Raw genomic sequence first — 14285 nt, 5'->3', positions numbered from 1 at the left:
TCGTTAGTCTAGTTATAATAAGCCAAATTCAAAAATCTAAATCACTGCATTTTGACAAGTTCTCAAGCAGCATTTTTCTCACTTTGCGTATCTATAACTTTCAATTGCTATTGACATATTTGTCATGAGTTTGCGTGTGTACGGGGATATAGACGTTTACAGACAATAACTGATAAAAACCAAATCCTTCCAAGCCTAGTTATACAGGTTTCCAAGCACAGCCATTTTTAATGTTTGCTGCACTGCCTGGAAATAAATGGAGCGAATCAAGTGCGGTGATTAAAACTCTAACCCACAAAACTAGGAAAACTCAGGTAAGTCAGATCTTTACTGGTGGTTTTTTTAGGGATGAAAGAGGGGGTCCTCCTGCTCCATGGAAATATTTTGTATGCCATTTGGTCTCCCTTCTACCAAAGCTGCTGTGGTACAGCAACTTTCTCTGTAGCAGACATAGAACCGGTAGTCATCTCAGGAGCGAATCAACCTCACTCCTCCAGAATTCCCCCAAGTAGAGCTATTAAAGAGCAACACAAGGATCTCCCACTCTCCAAACTCCTCACTCTGGTCCCCCAGTGTGAACTGCACTGCCCTAGGCCAGTGCCTTATTATTTAACAGTTTCAAATATAAATAAAAAACGCTGGCTTCAAACTGCACAAGAGATGTGAATCTGAGGTCAAAATATTGTGATCGTTTGAGAGAAGGACTTGCAGGGGCAAATATAAAATGTAAAAAGTTATGCTTTGAAAAAGAGAAAACTATATTTTGAAGGTGAGAAGGAGGGGAAAGGAGTTGGAACAAGACAGTCATTTATACTGCAAGAATATTAAAAGTCTGCGATCTCAAAACACAAAGAAAAAATAGGTATTTAAAACTAAACTCATTGGGGTAGATATATTTCAATCATGCTTTTTTTTCCTTCTTCAAGGTATTCGCTTTGGAGACAGATACTTTTGTTCAGGGGCGGCTCTATATTTTTTGCCGCCCCAAGCACAGCAGTCAGGCGGCCTTCGGCAGCATGCCTGCGGGTGGTCCGCGGTCACGCGGATTTGGCGGCATTTCTGCGGCTGATCTGCCAGTCCTGCAGCTTCGGCGTACCTTCAGGCTGCCTGACTGCCGCCCCTCACAGTGACCGGCAGACTGCCCCCTGCGGCTTCCCACCCCAGGCACACTCTTGCTACGCTGGTGCCTGGAGCCACCCCCTGCTTTTGTTAATACATGGCTTTTCAAAGCTTAAGAGCTCCAGGAATGATAGGTGAGGGAAGAACACATGAGGTCATATTGTTCTACTCAGAATGTTGTGTTCGCCTCAAAGATGATTTAAAGAAAAAGTGGGTCTACTCATTAGACCATTGTGCTAGTTGTACTTAAAAGTACTATTTGGGATATGATAGTAAGCATTTATCTAGTGCTTTCCATCCACCCGTCTAAGAGCACTTCAGCAACGCAAATATTATCTCTGTTATACAGATGCCGAAAACAAGCACAGAGACATGAAGTTATTACCCCCAAAAAATCATACAAGTCAATGAAAGAGATGCCATTAGAAACCAAGTCCTCAAACACATTCAAGGCACTGAACTATGCTATCTATAAAGGAGGCAAGAAACAGCTGTATGAATGTATACATTGGACTTCAACTCCAAGCCAGGCCAAGAGCTTTGTTTTGTTGCACAGTCTTAAATCTCCTACTTCCATGGATGCTGCCAAGTTCATAGATCAATGGGCTGCCAAAACTAAAACTATAGATTCTCAGTTGAATGCTTCAGATTTTTGAATACCAGACTTCATACTAGGCGCATCCTGCAGCTTTGGATTTCAGTGCTCCAAAGGGCAGATAGTAAATTAACTTAAGAGCTCAGAGAGCGACTACATAAAAAATAGAGCATTACGCATCTCAAGTAAGAGTCTCTGATAAACTGTCACAACTTGTTTTGTGAGATTTGACGTACAGTATTATGCTTTGCCTTATTTAAGACTTGTTTTAATTGTATTTCAGATATTTTAATTTGTTAAATAGCTACATGAATATATCTGGTGCCTCCGATCTCAGAAGATAAGGTGGTGCAACTCCAGGATCTTTTTCTAGTAAATAATATAGGCAAAGTAGATTTTACGACTATGCCTAACATTTTAGTCTCTCCCTGCTTTCCATAATTGGGATATTACCAACTAACACAGCTTGATATGTTAACCTTTTCAGAACCATCTAGACATTTCCCAGCACCTACAGTGGATTAGCACGCATACTGGAAAGGACAACTTTTCACTATACTGTGCCATATGGGACAGTTAGAAGTAACACAAGTACATTTAAAAATATTCACACTGTAAATGCTTCAAACAGTTTTACTTACACAGGACAGCTGAAGTGCAGCTTTGGTAAAAAATATATATATTTTTTCTTATTACCTGACTTATTTACTGAAGATTTACTTTAATGTAGAACCAACAACTATGCAAAATGGCTGATGGCTGGCTTCTCTTGTGGCTCATGCCTCAACAGAAATGTTAACTAATTTTCATTATAAAAATCTTTATTACAAAGGAGGAAGCATGACCTAGCCAGAACCCAGCCCTGTTTTCAGATGTCAGGTTGAATTTGCAGGGTTAGAAGTTAGAAAGTCATCTTTTGATTCTTAAGATGAAGTGTGATATGAAAGTCACTGCAAACATAATTCACAGGACATGTTTATAGTTGCCCTCCTTACTTGTGACTATAACTCCCCTTCAGCCTGTGTGTGAAACTAACTATCCTCAGCTCTGGCAAGGACTGGCAAAACTATTGTGTGATGACAGCAGCTCTTAAAGTTCCGATCTCCATCAGTTTGCTTATCAATATGGCAAATTCTGCTTTCTGCAACTTCCTTCCAAATAGTACACAAAGGTGTGCTGCTTCTTAAGAGTTCTAGAACACAAAGAGCTATGCAGTGAGTCACTAACCAGACACGTACACTTAATAGGGTTCCCAAAGAGGGATACGAAGTCTATGACAACTAGAATATACATAAAAAGAATTGTTACATAAAATCTTATTACTCTCACCTCTGCCCTGCCAATACTAACCTCATGGCATATATAACCTTTAGTACATATTCAGATTACTAAATCAAGGAAAGATATTCAAGTATCTAGGCATGACAGTTTTGAAAACATGATTAACATATTGGCGGTTTCTTTGAGTCAGGTGGGTCGGAATGCCAGATGTGGACTGGGGCTCTAAGAAGCATCCATATAGGCAGCAAGAAAGGGAAACACAAGAGAAAGAGGGGAGATAAGCATAAAAGAAAGAATGGGGAGATAGGGGGGAAAACCCTCAATTGCTAGGGGACACAGAATACCATCTTCTCTTGCAGCAGGAAAAGGACTCCATCACCAATTCCACTGCTATAGGAGGGAAGAATGTGGAAGGAGACAGTGGTCAGGTCACTTCCAGTTGCCCTTGAAGACCCCACAGCAACTGGTGCCCCCCTCAGGGCACCAAGCAAGCTTTTTAGTATAGGGAGACATGGGAATAAAAAAGGGTGAGCTCAAACTGGGCAAATTACAACAGTCGGGGTCCTCAGAAGTTCACTCACCTTGTAGAAGAACCTTTGAGTCCATGTAGTGATTAATTACACACTAAAAGCCACATTATCCATGCGGAAGATCTCAAACATTTGTCTTAAAACAAAACAAAACCCTGATCACATGTTTGACACCAACAGTAGTTTCCACCCCTAAATGAGCATTTGCAGGTAAATCCTCCAACTTTCAGAAAGAGCAGTTCTACAGAGAAACTCAGAAGATCTGGGCAAGTTGGAAAATGATGTAGCATTAAGGAAAGTGGGGGGAAGATTACACTAATCTTTAGTAAACTGTCAGGCAAAGGCAAGCCAGAAGAGTCAACTGACTCAACAAACATCACCCTTATCTGGCAAAGGTGAGCATCCACAGTTAGTCACTAAGGAGTTTTCTGGTTATCTGCAATTTTTCATCCAACTGTCAGTTATATCAGATATCCAAATGCAAAAATCTAGCACTCAGGAGCATGTGAATTTTTGTACTTCCTTGAAGGATTTCATATCCATAAGTGAATGAGGATTATTTTGAGACAGAGTAACATTTCTGACTGTCAAATATGATCTTGCTACACTAGTGAAAAAATTCAGTCATATTAAAATTATCCTGTTCACTTTTCAGGTTGGTGGCATAGAAGGAAAACCCTAGCCCTGTACTCCTTTCTCGGATTAGAACTGCAGAATTTCAGCTCATACCCAAGCATTTTTTTTTTTTTAAGTATCTAACATATCTTTTTGTTTAGCTCCTTACTTCTCCTCATGGTAATGTGCCAAGAACCAATTCTGTGAATCTGAGAAAAACACACCGATATGGCAATTGCTTCTTCACACAAAAAAGCAATATGCGGGGAAAGCATTTTGGGACATGTCTCTCATTTCGCCATCACACTTGTCAGACACAGACTTTTCCCACTTTGCTGTCAAATGTGGGCCATGCCATACCACAAGTCAGCAGTATGGTGGTACAGCCTAGATCAGTGGTTCTCAAACTTGGGCTGCTGCTTATTCAGGGACATCCTTGATGGGCCGGGCTGGTTTGTTTACCTGCCGCGTCCGCGGGTTCGACCGATCGCGGCTCCCACTGGCCGTGGTTCGCTGCCCCAGGCTAATGTGGGTGGCGAGAAGCGGCGCAGGCCAAGGGATTTGCTGGCTGCGGCTTCCCGCAGCCCCCATTGGCCTGGACCGGTGAACCGCGGCCAGTGAGAGCTGCAATCGGCCGAACCTGTGGATGTGGCAGGTAAACAAACCAGCCTGACCCGCCAGGGGCTTTCCCTGAACAAGCGGCGGCCCAAGTTTGAGAACCACTGACCTAGATGACTTTCCACATACATGGTTTATGTCCGGTGTATGACACACTTCTCACTTCACTGACCTGAATGACATGCCACAGTTACTAGTTTATAATGCTGCAATGCATCAGTAGTCAAGGATTTTGTACCAACAGATACTATAATTCAATTTCAGAAGCATCATATTTATTTGATATTGAAAATACTGAAGAGGAGCTAGTCTATGAGGTCAAAAGTCTCACTTTTGAAATTAAAAAATCTGATGTCTGCAATCACTTTAGAGCCCTAAGTAAACATCATTGTTCTGTGCCCAAAATTATGCTGCCAGAGGCAGCCTTCAAATTACCGCCTGTTGGCCCTATACTGTATTTATGATGTGCAGCTTTTTTGCTAATACCATTTAATTATTTTACTGTTGAACAATCTTTCAGATTTTGTTTTGGCATTCTGGCCTTTCAGTAAACAAAACAAGAAAAATGTCCTTTATATATAGTATTTCCCCCACTCCTCCCCGCAAATTAGAGAGATTAACAGCGTTCCCAGCTATGAAAGTTACTGTTGAGGCAAGAACAAGGAATGAAGATTTGACATGGGGAAGAAAGTGCAAAAATCTTGCTTCCACACATAACTAATAGATTATATGCTTAAACACTTCCTGAGGTTCTGAAGTGTTGATTTGCAGACTACTCACACAGTTAGATCCATGAACAAATATCAAAAGGCATTATCTGGAAGCTATCTGTCAAAAGGATTGGATTACTTCCCCCCTTCAAATGGCAGAACCTGGCCTTTAATGAGAAGGGACTTGTATTAAGTCCCTCTACTTCAAAATTCACTTTTTAATTATTATTTTTTTAAACTATTGTATTTGATAATGGATATAATGAATAAAAGTGATGTTGTCAAGTAGTTTAGCCCCAAATACGGGTTCATTTGTGTATTATTAAAAAGTATTATTGTGTATTATTACTAAATATGATTGTAATATGAATATCTTTTTAGTTTAAATCACATATAAAACAATGCAGTTGACACTGATTTGTTTGAACTTTTTTGAACACATACAAGCCATACATAACAGCAGTTTGTGCTAACGCATGAAAGACAGAGACACAGCTGGTTATGTTCTATTTTACTGGCAGTTTAATTGCAGCATTCACAAACTGAATTAAGTATAGACTTCGAAGAAAAGTAATTTTTAAAAGTCTAATTTGCTCTTCATAATTTATTAGAAAACATAGATAAGGAGAAATAATTCTCAAGTGTAATCATTATCTTGACACTACCTCTTTAAAACAGAGCCTTTTAATTATGACACATTAATTGTATTTGATGCACTATAATTTTTTTCAGTTAATAGGAAATTTCTCATCCAACCTTTTTAAGTTACATTATGAAGAATTAGTGCATGGGAAAGAGGGGATTTCCACAAAAGGTAAGTGGCACATTTGTGTACTGTATGAACATGTAACCTTCCTAGATCATCTTGTTAAACAGGAAACCAAAAATCTGCATCTCAGGAGGAATGTTACAGAGCAGGAAGAAGAGTTTGTTCCCTAATACATGGTCTATTTTTCCAGAAAATAAGACGCCAATCAGAAAAGAAAAAAAAAAAAAAAAAGTAAGAGGAGGAGAAGCAGGTCAAGGGAAAAGAAAGAAAGAGGGAAACAATACTGGGGGAACTGAGAGAAGGAAACAATAATGACAATCCAAACTGACTTGGGAAAAGGAAGTTAGACTAGTGGACTATTATGTTTTTAGTTCTCTTGAGAGGCTCTCAGAGACCATGGTGCTAGGTGTATTGTAGAACCGAGACACAGAGAAAGAGAGAGAGAGCACTTTGTCTATATTATTATTTTAAAGCTTCTTCCCAGTGTGAAGAGTAAAGACAATGACTAAGTCAAATCCACTTTTCTCCCTGGGATAACTAAACTACTCTGCTTTATTAGAGAGACAAGGTGGGTGAGGTAATATCTTTTATTGGACCAACTTTTGTTGATGAGACAGATGAGATTACACAGAGCTCTTCCTCAGTGACCTGAAGATATTACTTCACCTACTTTGTCTCTCTAATATCCTAGGACTGACATGGCTATACCACCACTGCATACTACTTTGCTTTATAGCAGTTTTTTTTCTCCCCTTTCAATTCTTCAGATAGCATTACTCAAATCTGCACACAGAACAGATTATAAAAAAAAAAAAAAAAAAAAAAAATCCTTTTTTGATTTTAGTAGGGTATATTTTTAAAGTAAACAAAACCATCTGAAACACACGCTTGTTTACATAATAAAAGCCAAGTTGGAAAATCAGTAAGAGGTTAGACAAAGTTGTAGAAATGCTGTGTCTTTGACAGAAAAACCACTTTTCTTCTTAAGATGAATATGATGCTTACAAGTTACAGGATGGAACAACTGAATACTATCTTGTGCACTTACAAGACTTGAACCCAAACCAAAATCCATGCAGAAAAAAGGCTGTGAGCCATTTCCCCCTCAAATGCACTCTATGAATATAGTCACACTACATGGCAACAGAGAAAAGATAGAAAGGAATTCAACTCATATTAGCAGATGTTGAAATATAGATGTGCTCCTCAGCTTCCTGCTAGAGGAGTACCTAGGCTTGACCAACACATTTTTAAATGTGAATGACTGTGACATTCCCCAGGATGCAATCTGGACTGTTGTGTCCCCTTAATCCTACAGCCTGAGATACCTTTTACACTGCTTTGGTGGTGAACAGCAACCCCTACAGGCTCTGCTCACTCAGCCACCATCATGTAAGAATCACTCTCTGGTGGATACATGAATGCTATGCCCAGCCACCCACGAATTATATACAGGGTGACACCCATTCCAGCCCCCAGTCTGGCCCCTCAGAAATGTGCGTCTTGCACTCTTGAGTAGAGTCCTGGCCAGTGCAAGCTCATTAATAGTCCATCATTCCATCAAAGGAAATGATTATGCACCAGCCTTTGTTAACCTGAGTAGAGATTCCCCAAACACTTCAACCAAAACACACTGGTTTAGATAAAACAATAGAACAAGTTTATTAACTACAGAAACATAGATTTTAAGTGACTATAAGTGATAAGGCATAAAAGTCAGATTTGGTTACAAAAGAAAAAAGATAGGAATTAGATTGCAGTTCTAAACTTTATCAAGCTAAGTAAGATTTGAAGCAAACAGATCTCTCACCCACCAGATGCTGCAGGCAATTCACAGTTGTCAGTTCACAGGCTGGATTTCCTTTCAGCCTGGGACCTCTCTCCCCCTGATTCAGTGTCCTTAGATATTCGTTGATGTCATAAGCAGAGAGAAAAGTGGTGGCGAGGAGAGGAGAGGTGGACAGGGCCCTTCCCCTACCGCCCCCCCTTTCTTATACCCCAACTCTTTGTACTGGAAAAATCCTTGCTGGGTCATGGGGGTAGGCACTTCCAATGCATATGTGCTCTGCAAACGGTCCTTCAGGAAAATTGTAAATACTCTATTTATACCTTCCCTCCTGCTGGTGAATGCCCAATTAAACAGTTAATAGTTTCTCAGCACCTGTGCTCAGTCTTTTGTGTTGTTTTTAAGGAGTAATTTTGGGCATTTCCAGAACCATAACACATTTTAGTAATATTATGCAGTAAAATCTCATCATTTCACATGCAGTGTTGTTACACACATAACAGGACAATGATGTTTAGCAGATCATGTGTTTTCAAACAATACCTCACAAGGCATACTTTGTACAAAATATATCAACCATATAAAAGTGGTGAACATGGGGTGCAGGGTGTCACAGACGTGCTTTATCCATAGTATGTCCAAAGTCTTGTTTAAAATCATGTTAATTAAAATGCATTGGCCAACATGTCTAGACAAGCCCACAGAGTAGAAGATGCTTTCCAGAAAAATACTTACTATATGTTGCATCAACACATAGCACTTTTTAATCTATCTTGGCACACATCTTGTCAGGCACATGACTATTTAAGGTTTTATGTCAAAGGTAGTCTATAGCAGGTCCACATAGCATCACCTGTCCCCAAAGTCCATGTTCCTATGTGTGTATGGTTAAAAACAAACAAACAACAAAAAATTCCTTACTCTGCTGATTCCATCCTAGGTTTTCCTTCCAGTTCTCACCCACTCATTCAAAGCCTAGTTCTATCCCTTATTTCCCTTCCCTACCATCACTGCTCACTGATTTAGCCTGTAATAATCTGCTATTCTGCCCTAGTTCAATTGGCTTTTACCCAATTGGCCTACCTTTTTCTGTCCTATCCTATCACATCCTCACTGGCAGCAATTACTCTCCCATCACCACACCCTGAACTGAATCCAGAACTGCCAGAATTTATAACCTTTGAAACATCAAGCCACATATTGTAAGTGCCCAACACATAGTTAAGGTATTTAATACATATTCCTCTGTTTTTTTTGTAGTTGGACAGTGATAGAGGGACTGTCTCCAGATAATTTTATGGGAATTGGAATTCATAGTTTGCAATAAAGACAGTTAGTCCCAATAACCACTTTATCCTTATAAACTGGCATTTAGAAAGTTTTATTAGGTCAGATTTTTGCTGACCCTTTGTGCAGAACAAACTGTCATTACAAAAGCTGCTTTCATGCTTAGCATTAATAATTAAACTGAACTGATTGCGTAAAACAGATGCTTGGTCACTAGAATAAAATTCAAGTTCCACCATGGTTTCAATGGCAACTGATCAAAACTCAACTGCATCATGCTGACTATTCAGAGCTATATAGTTCCTCCACCCACCCTTTTGCATTAAAGTTACAAGGGGAATATTTGTGTAGTCTCAATATAGGCACAATTTGGGAACACAATGGGATGAGAGGATAGCAAGATGAGTGTAATCGGAGGAAAGTGTTACTCTGCAAATGTTAGGAACGCTCAAGATAGACGCACTAGATCAGTGTTTCCTAAACTTGGGACGCTGCTTGTTTAGGGAAAGCCCCGGCGGGCCGGGACGGTTTGTTTACCTGCTGCGTCCGAAGGTCTGGCCAATCGTGGCTCCCACTGGCCGCGATTTGCTGCTCCAGGCCAATGGGAGCTGCTGGAAGTGGTGACCAGCACGTCCCTCCGCCCGTGCCGCTTCCAGCAGCTTCCATTGGCCTGGAGCAGCGAACCGCAGCCACGTTTGGGAAACACTGCACTAGAGGAATCTGGGGGAAATGTGGTATATTTAAAAAAAAAGTTAGACTTCTGTCTCTTGTTTGTCAAAAACTTTAGGAAGAAGCAAAGTAGACAACACAACACAAATAAAACTAGACTTCATTCCACTTATCAAAAGTGCTTATAGCTTCCATTTCGAGGCTGGAAAAATAATACAATATTGAGTAAAGGCATTTAATCTGTTTCCAGATTATTTAAAGAAATAAAAAGTTAGACTAGTGCAGTCAATGCTTTCTCCCCAACTAATATTTCAATCTTCAGATTTGGAATAGCAGGCAGCCATAAAGTACACCATTCATCAAAAATAGGACAACTCCATGAAATAAAAGACATATAACAACACTCCTCAAAACACCATGACATTTTAGCTTTCAAATAATTCTCAAAGAATGTATGTGCACTTGAATCTATTGGTAATAATAGAATGAAGGTGGATTGTCAGCTAAATTGGAGTTCTAGTATTTCTAGGATACTGTGCTATAAGTCATCATCTTTCATAGAGGCTGAAAGAGGAAGAGAGCTACTACCCTTTAGTTACTTAGCAGTTTATACTATTCACTCTGAAGTACACTTGCATCAGATATATGTTTGTGATTTCAGAGTCAAGCAGAGAAGGAAGTTTGTAAAGCACCTCACTTAAAAGTTTTAACTGTACAAGTCTTGATCCTGCCAACTATTAAGCACATGCATGACTTTACTTATAAACGTCAATGGGATCATGTTTCAATGTTTTCAAAGTATCTATATGACTGACTAACTTTTCATTATGGTAAGAAGTCAGAATAATAAAAAATAAATAAAATAAAAATCAAGCATTTTCACCTACATAAGGTCCCTTCATTCACTTAAATCTCATTAAAAGAGTGGGAGTACTAAACTTGAGGGGAAAAAATATGACACAAAGCCCCAAGGACTTTTAGAAAAGTAATCCTTCTCAGCTGACAAGTCATCCCCACCAACAATCCACCAAGGCTTCACATGACACAGATGAAAGAACAACCAAGTTTTCAAAACTTTTGAAAGAAAGAATTATTCCTCCTCCTTGCCCCCTCCCTTTACAAATTCTAACCACAGGAAGTGCATTGTTTAACTATTCGAAATATAGAGGCTACATTGTAAATAAAAATTAAGATGTTTTAAAACTTTGCATTACTGTCGCACTTAATTTAGTAAGAGTGGTTAAGTAATCTCTGGGGGGGGGGGGAAATCAGGAGCATCTGGCAGTCAGCCTACTCCATCACACCTCAAGGCTGACTTCAAAAATAAGATGAGGTATGGTAAATACAATATTTTTGACTGACAAAGAAACTTGTTTCAAATCAAATTGACATCAAACAGTTTGAAACAAAGAGACCGGCTCTGCAGGATTTCCTTAAAATTACTGTGCCTGGGGACATTCGTTTTTCATGCAAAGTGCCAATGAATGGAAATCCTGCCTTTCAGAAAAGTTGCAAGCGGTATAACTGTACTTAGCACGGGTGCAATACAATATCTTTTAGTTTCTCTTTGTTTTTCGCCACTTAACAATACTGTCTGGCAATTAAAGGGCATCGGGGGAGGGCGACGGGGGACGAGACGGAGAGTCAATCCAGTCCTTTAACACTTGCCGTCATCGCTCACATGTGTAACAGTCACGTCTAACTCACCAACATGCTTATGATATTTAAGGTCTTCCAATGTTATAAAAAAAGAAAAAGCCGACGAAGCCAGGAGTGACTTTTCCTCCTCTCCATAAACAATCAAAAGGTACCTCTCTAGTCTTCCAAACTACATGAGAAGGGTCTCTTGGGTCCTGTCAATAGTGTGTGTGCTTATGTGTGTCCTTTTTAATAGTGCTTTTAAACGGAGCTCATGCACATCCCCTTCGGCAAGGGATCTCACCTGTGAATGGTGGCACCAGTGACTTTATTAAGGAAAAAGGCCCCTATTAATGGAAGGCGCACTGTCCCCTGCGCCAGTGGCAGCTGCCACTCCCAGCGGCGCTGGAGGAGAACGTTGCACTGGGGAGGAGGAAAAATCAGGGGAACTCCTCACCGTGAGTAGTTGGCCACCATGGGAAGAAAGTTTAAAGGCGTCTAACGATCCCCGACCAGCTCGGCTGCCCCCCTCCGAATATGCAGGAACGCTCCCCCATCCACCCAAGAACCTTTCCTCGTTGACGTGTCCGTGGTGCCCAGGGCGGCTGGCAGGGCAGCAGCAGCGCCGTGCACGCAGGGCAGCCAGTAGGCTCGGGGGTAGCAGGCTGGCTTCTAGCCCAGTTGGAAGGCAAGTCCCTTGCCCCGCCCCCGGGAGTCCCACCCGCGGGGGAGTCTCACCTTCTGCGGCGGGGTCCCGATCAGCATCTCCAGGTAGTAGCCCCGGCCGGAGTCCCCCTGCAGGTTCTCCACCATGGCCAAGAAGCTGACGGCGGCCCCGGGCTCCGAGGCTAAGGCCAAGCCGTCCGCCTCGCCGGGGGGAGCCTGCTGGAGGCTGCTCGCGGAGCCGTTCTTCGGGGCGGCCGGCGGAGACACCCGCAGGGGGAAGGAGAAGCGAGCCCGGCACAGCCCGGCAGCGCCAGCCAGGAGCAGCAGGAGGCAGGGAGCCGCGGGCAGCGTCCCCATCGCGGCGGCAGCGGGACACTCGGGGGCTCAGGCAGGAGGGAGCAGCCGCCTGGCCGCGGGGCTGGAGCAGCCGGGAAGGAGGAGGAGAAGAAGGGCGGCTCCGGCTTCCCCACGCCCCAGCTTCATCTCGCACCCCCGAGCCCGGCTCCTCCTCGCACGCGCCCCACCGCGGCTCCCGCCAGAGCCCGGGGGACGCTCCGCGCGCAGCAGCGGGACCCGAGAGTTTGTGCTGGGAACAAGCGCCAAGAAACTTCCCCACCCGGCTCCGGCCAACGGATGTGACGGGGCCGCCCGGAGCCAGCAGGAAAAAGTTTACCCAGGCCCTTAAAGGGACAAGGGGGAGGGGAGCAAACACCACCCACCCCCAACAGGGCAGGGCGGGGCTCAGCCCAGGGCTACTGCCCCGTCCTCTCTGCGGCTTGGCCGCGTTTACACTGAGAAAGAGAAAGAGCCGGTTCCAAAGTCCCCCTGCGAGGTTCGAGCGGGCGAGTCGCCGGGAGGGAGGCGCTGGAACCAAGTATGGAAATCACAGTTCAGATAACATCACCCGGCGCCAGCCGCTTCTGCAAATGAGGTTGTGTGCGAGCATGGCATTTCGCCAGTGCTTTTCATTACAGAGGATACGGCTGTCACCGCCAGCGTGAGGAATAACCTCGCACACAGAGATACCTATCATCACCTTCCCTTCCAGAGCTTGTTTTTCACCTCCTCTTTACACATTTTTCCACGCTGTGGGAGCTTCAATTCTCTCTCTTTATTCGTTATGTTTACACAAGTAAATAGCTTTTATAATCGCACCCTCCAGCCTTCCTCTGAACTGCCATTAATGCATTGCTCCTCTCTCCCACCACCTCCCAGAGATATATGTATATAGTTAGGAATCAGAGTAGCAGCCGTGTTAGTCTATATCCGCAAAAAGAAGAGGAATACTTGTGGCACCTTAGAGACTAACACATTTATTAGAGCATAAGCTTTCGTGGGCTACAGCCTAGTATGCCTCCGAGGAAGTGGGCTGTAGTCCACGAAAGCTTATGCTCAAATAAATGTGTTAGTCTCTAAGGTGCCACAAGTACTCCTCGTTCTTTTTATAGTTAGGAAGTAATTAGAGGAATAATTTGTGATCAAGTAGCCAGCTCCTCAGCCCATCTAAATCGGTGTAGCTGCATTGATGTAGCTGTGCACAATACACTGGCTGAGCGTCTGCTAGCCCAAGATCAGAAACGAGATGACCATTTACTACCTTGAGCTGTGGTCAAGTGAAAAATTTCTTTTGGGTTAGCGCCCGAGGAACACAATCAGGGATTAGGACCCCTTTGTGTCACAGATACTGGCTGTGTAAACAAGTAAAATAAAGACTATATCTGTCCTGGAGAGCTCACAGCCTAGGATTTGACAATAACGAGGTGAACAAACAAAACCGGGAAGAAGTTCAAGGTAACAATAAAGATAAATGAGTTTGCATATGTTAGTAATCACCCTGATCTCAGTCGCTATGCATTTACATTAATTTTCTATATTAATATGGTATATTGTTTACTGACTTGAGTATGAAGTGTAGTTACACGGAATAAATCCTTTTGTTGTAAACATGATGAGGTTTTTAACATAATCATAACCCAAATAATTATTAACAATTGAAAGATGT

At 42.3% G+C, this 14285-nt stretch overlaps 1 protein-coding gene across 1 annotated transcript in view; it reads right to left on the bottom strand.

The window, feature by feature from the left end:
- Positions 1–13066, bottom strand: part of BACE2 (beta-secretase 2) — a 70699-nt gene extending 57633 nt beyond the window's left edge. The window contains exon 1 of the mRNA XM_034753154.1: positions 12356–13066. Coding sequence (XP_034609045.1) covers positions 12356–12640 — 285 coding nt within the window. The 5' untranslated portion in view covers positions 12641–13066. The remainder of the gene's footprint in view (positions 1–12355) is intronic.
- Between the last annotated feature and the right edge of the window lie 1219 nt (positions 13067–14285).

Source organism: Trachemys scripta, chromosome 1 (genome assembly GCF_013100865.1).
Source record: "Trachemys scripta elegans isolate TJP31775 chromosome 1, CAS_Tse_1.0, whole genome shotgun sequence".
In the NCBI taxonomy this organism is placed as follows: domain Eukaryota; kingdom Metazoa; phylum Chordata; order Testudines; family Emydidae; genus Trachemys; species Trachemys scripta.
Note: the sequence above shows the minus strand (reverse complement) of the source record. Positions and strands in the feature narration are given on the sequence as shown.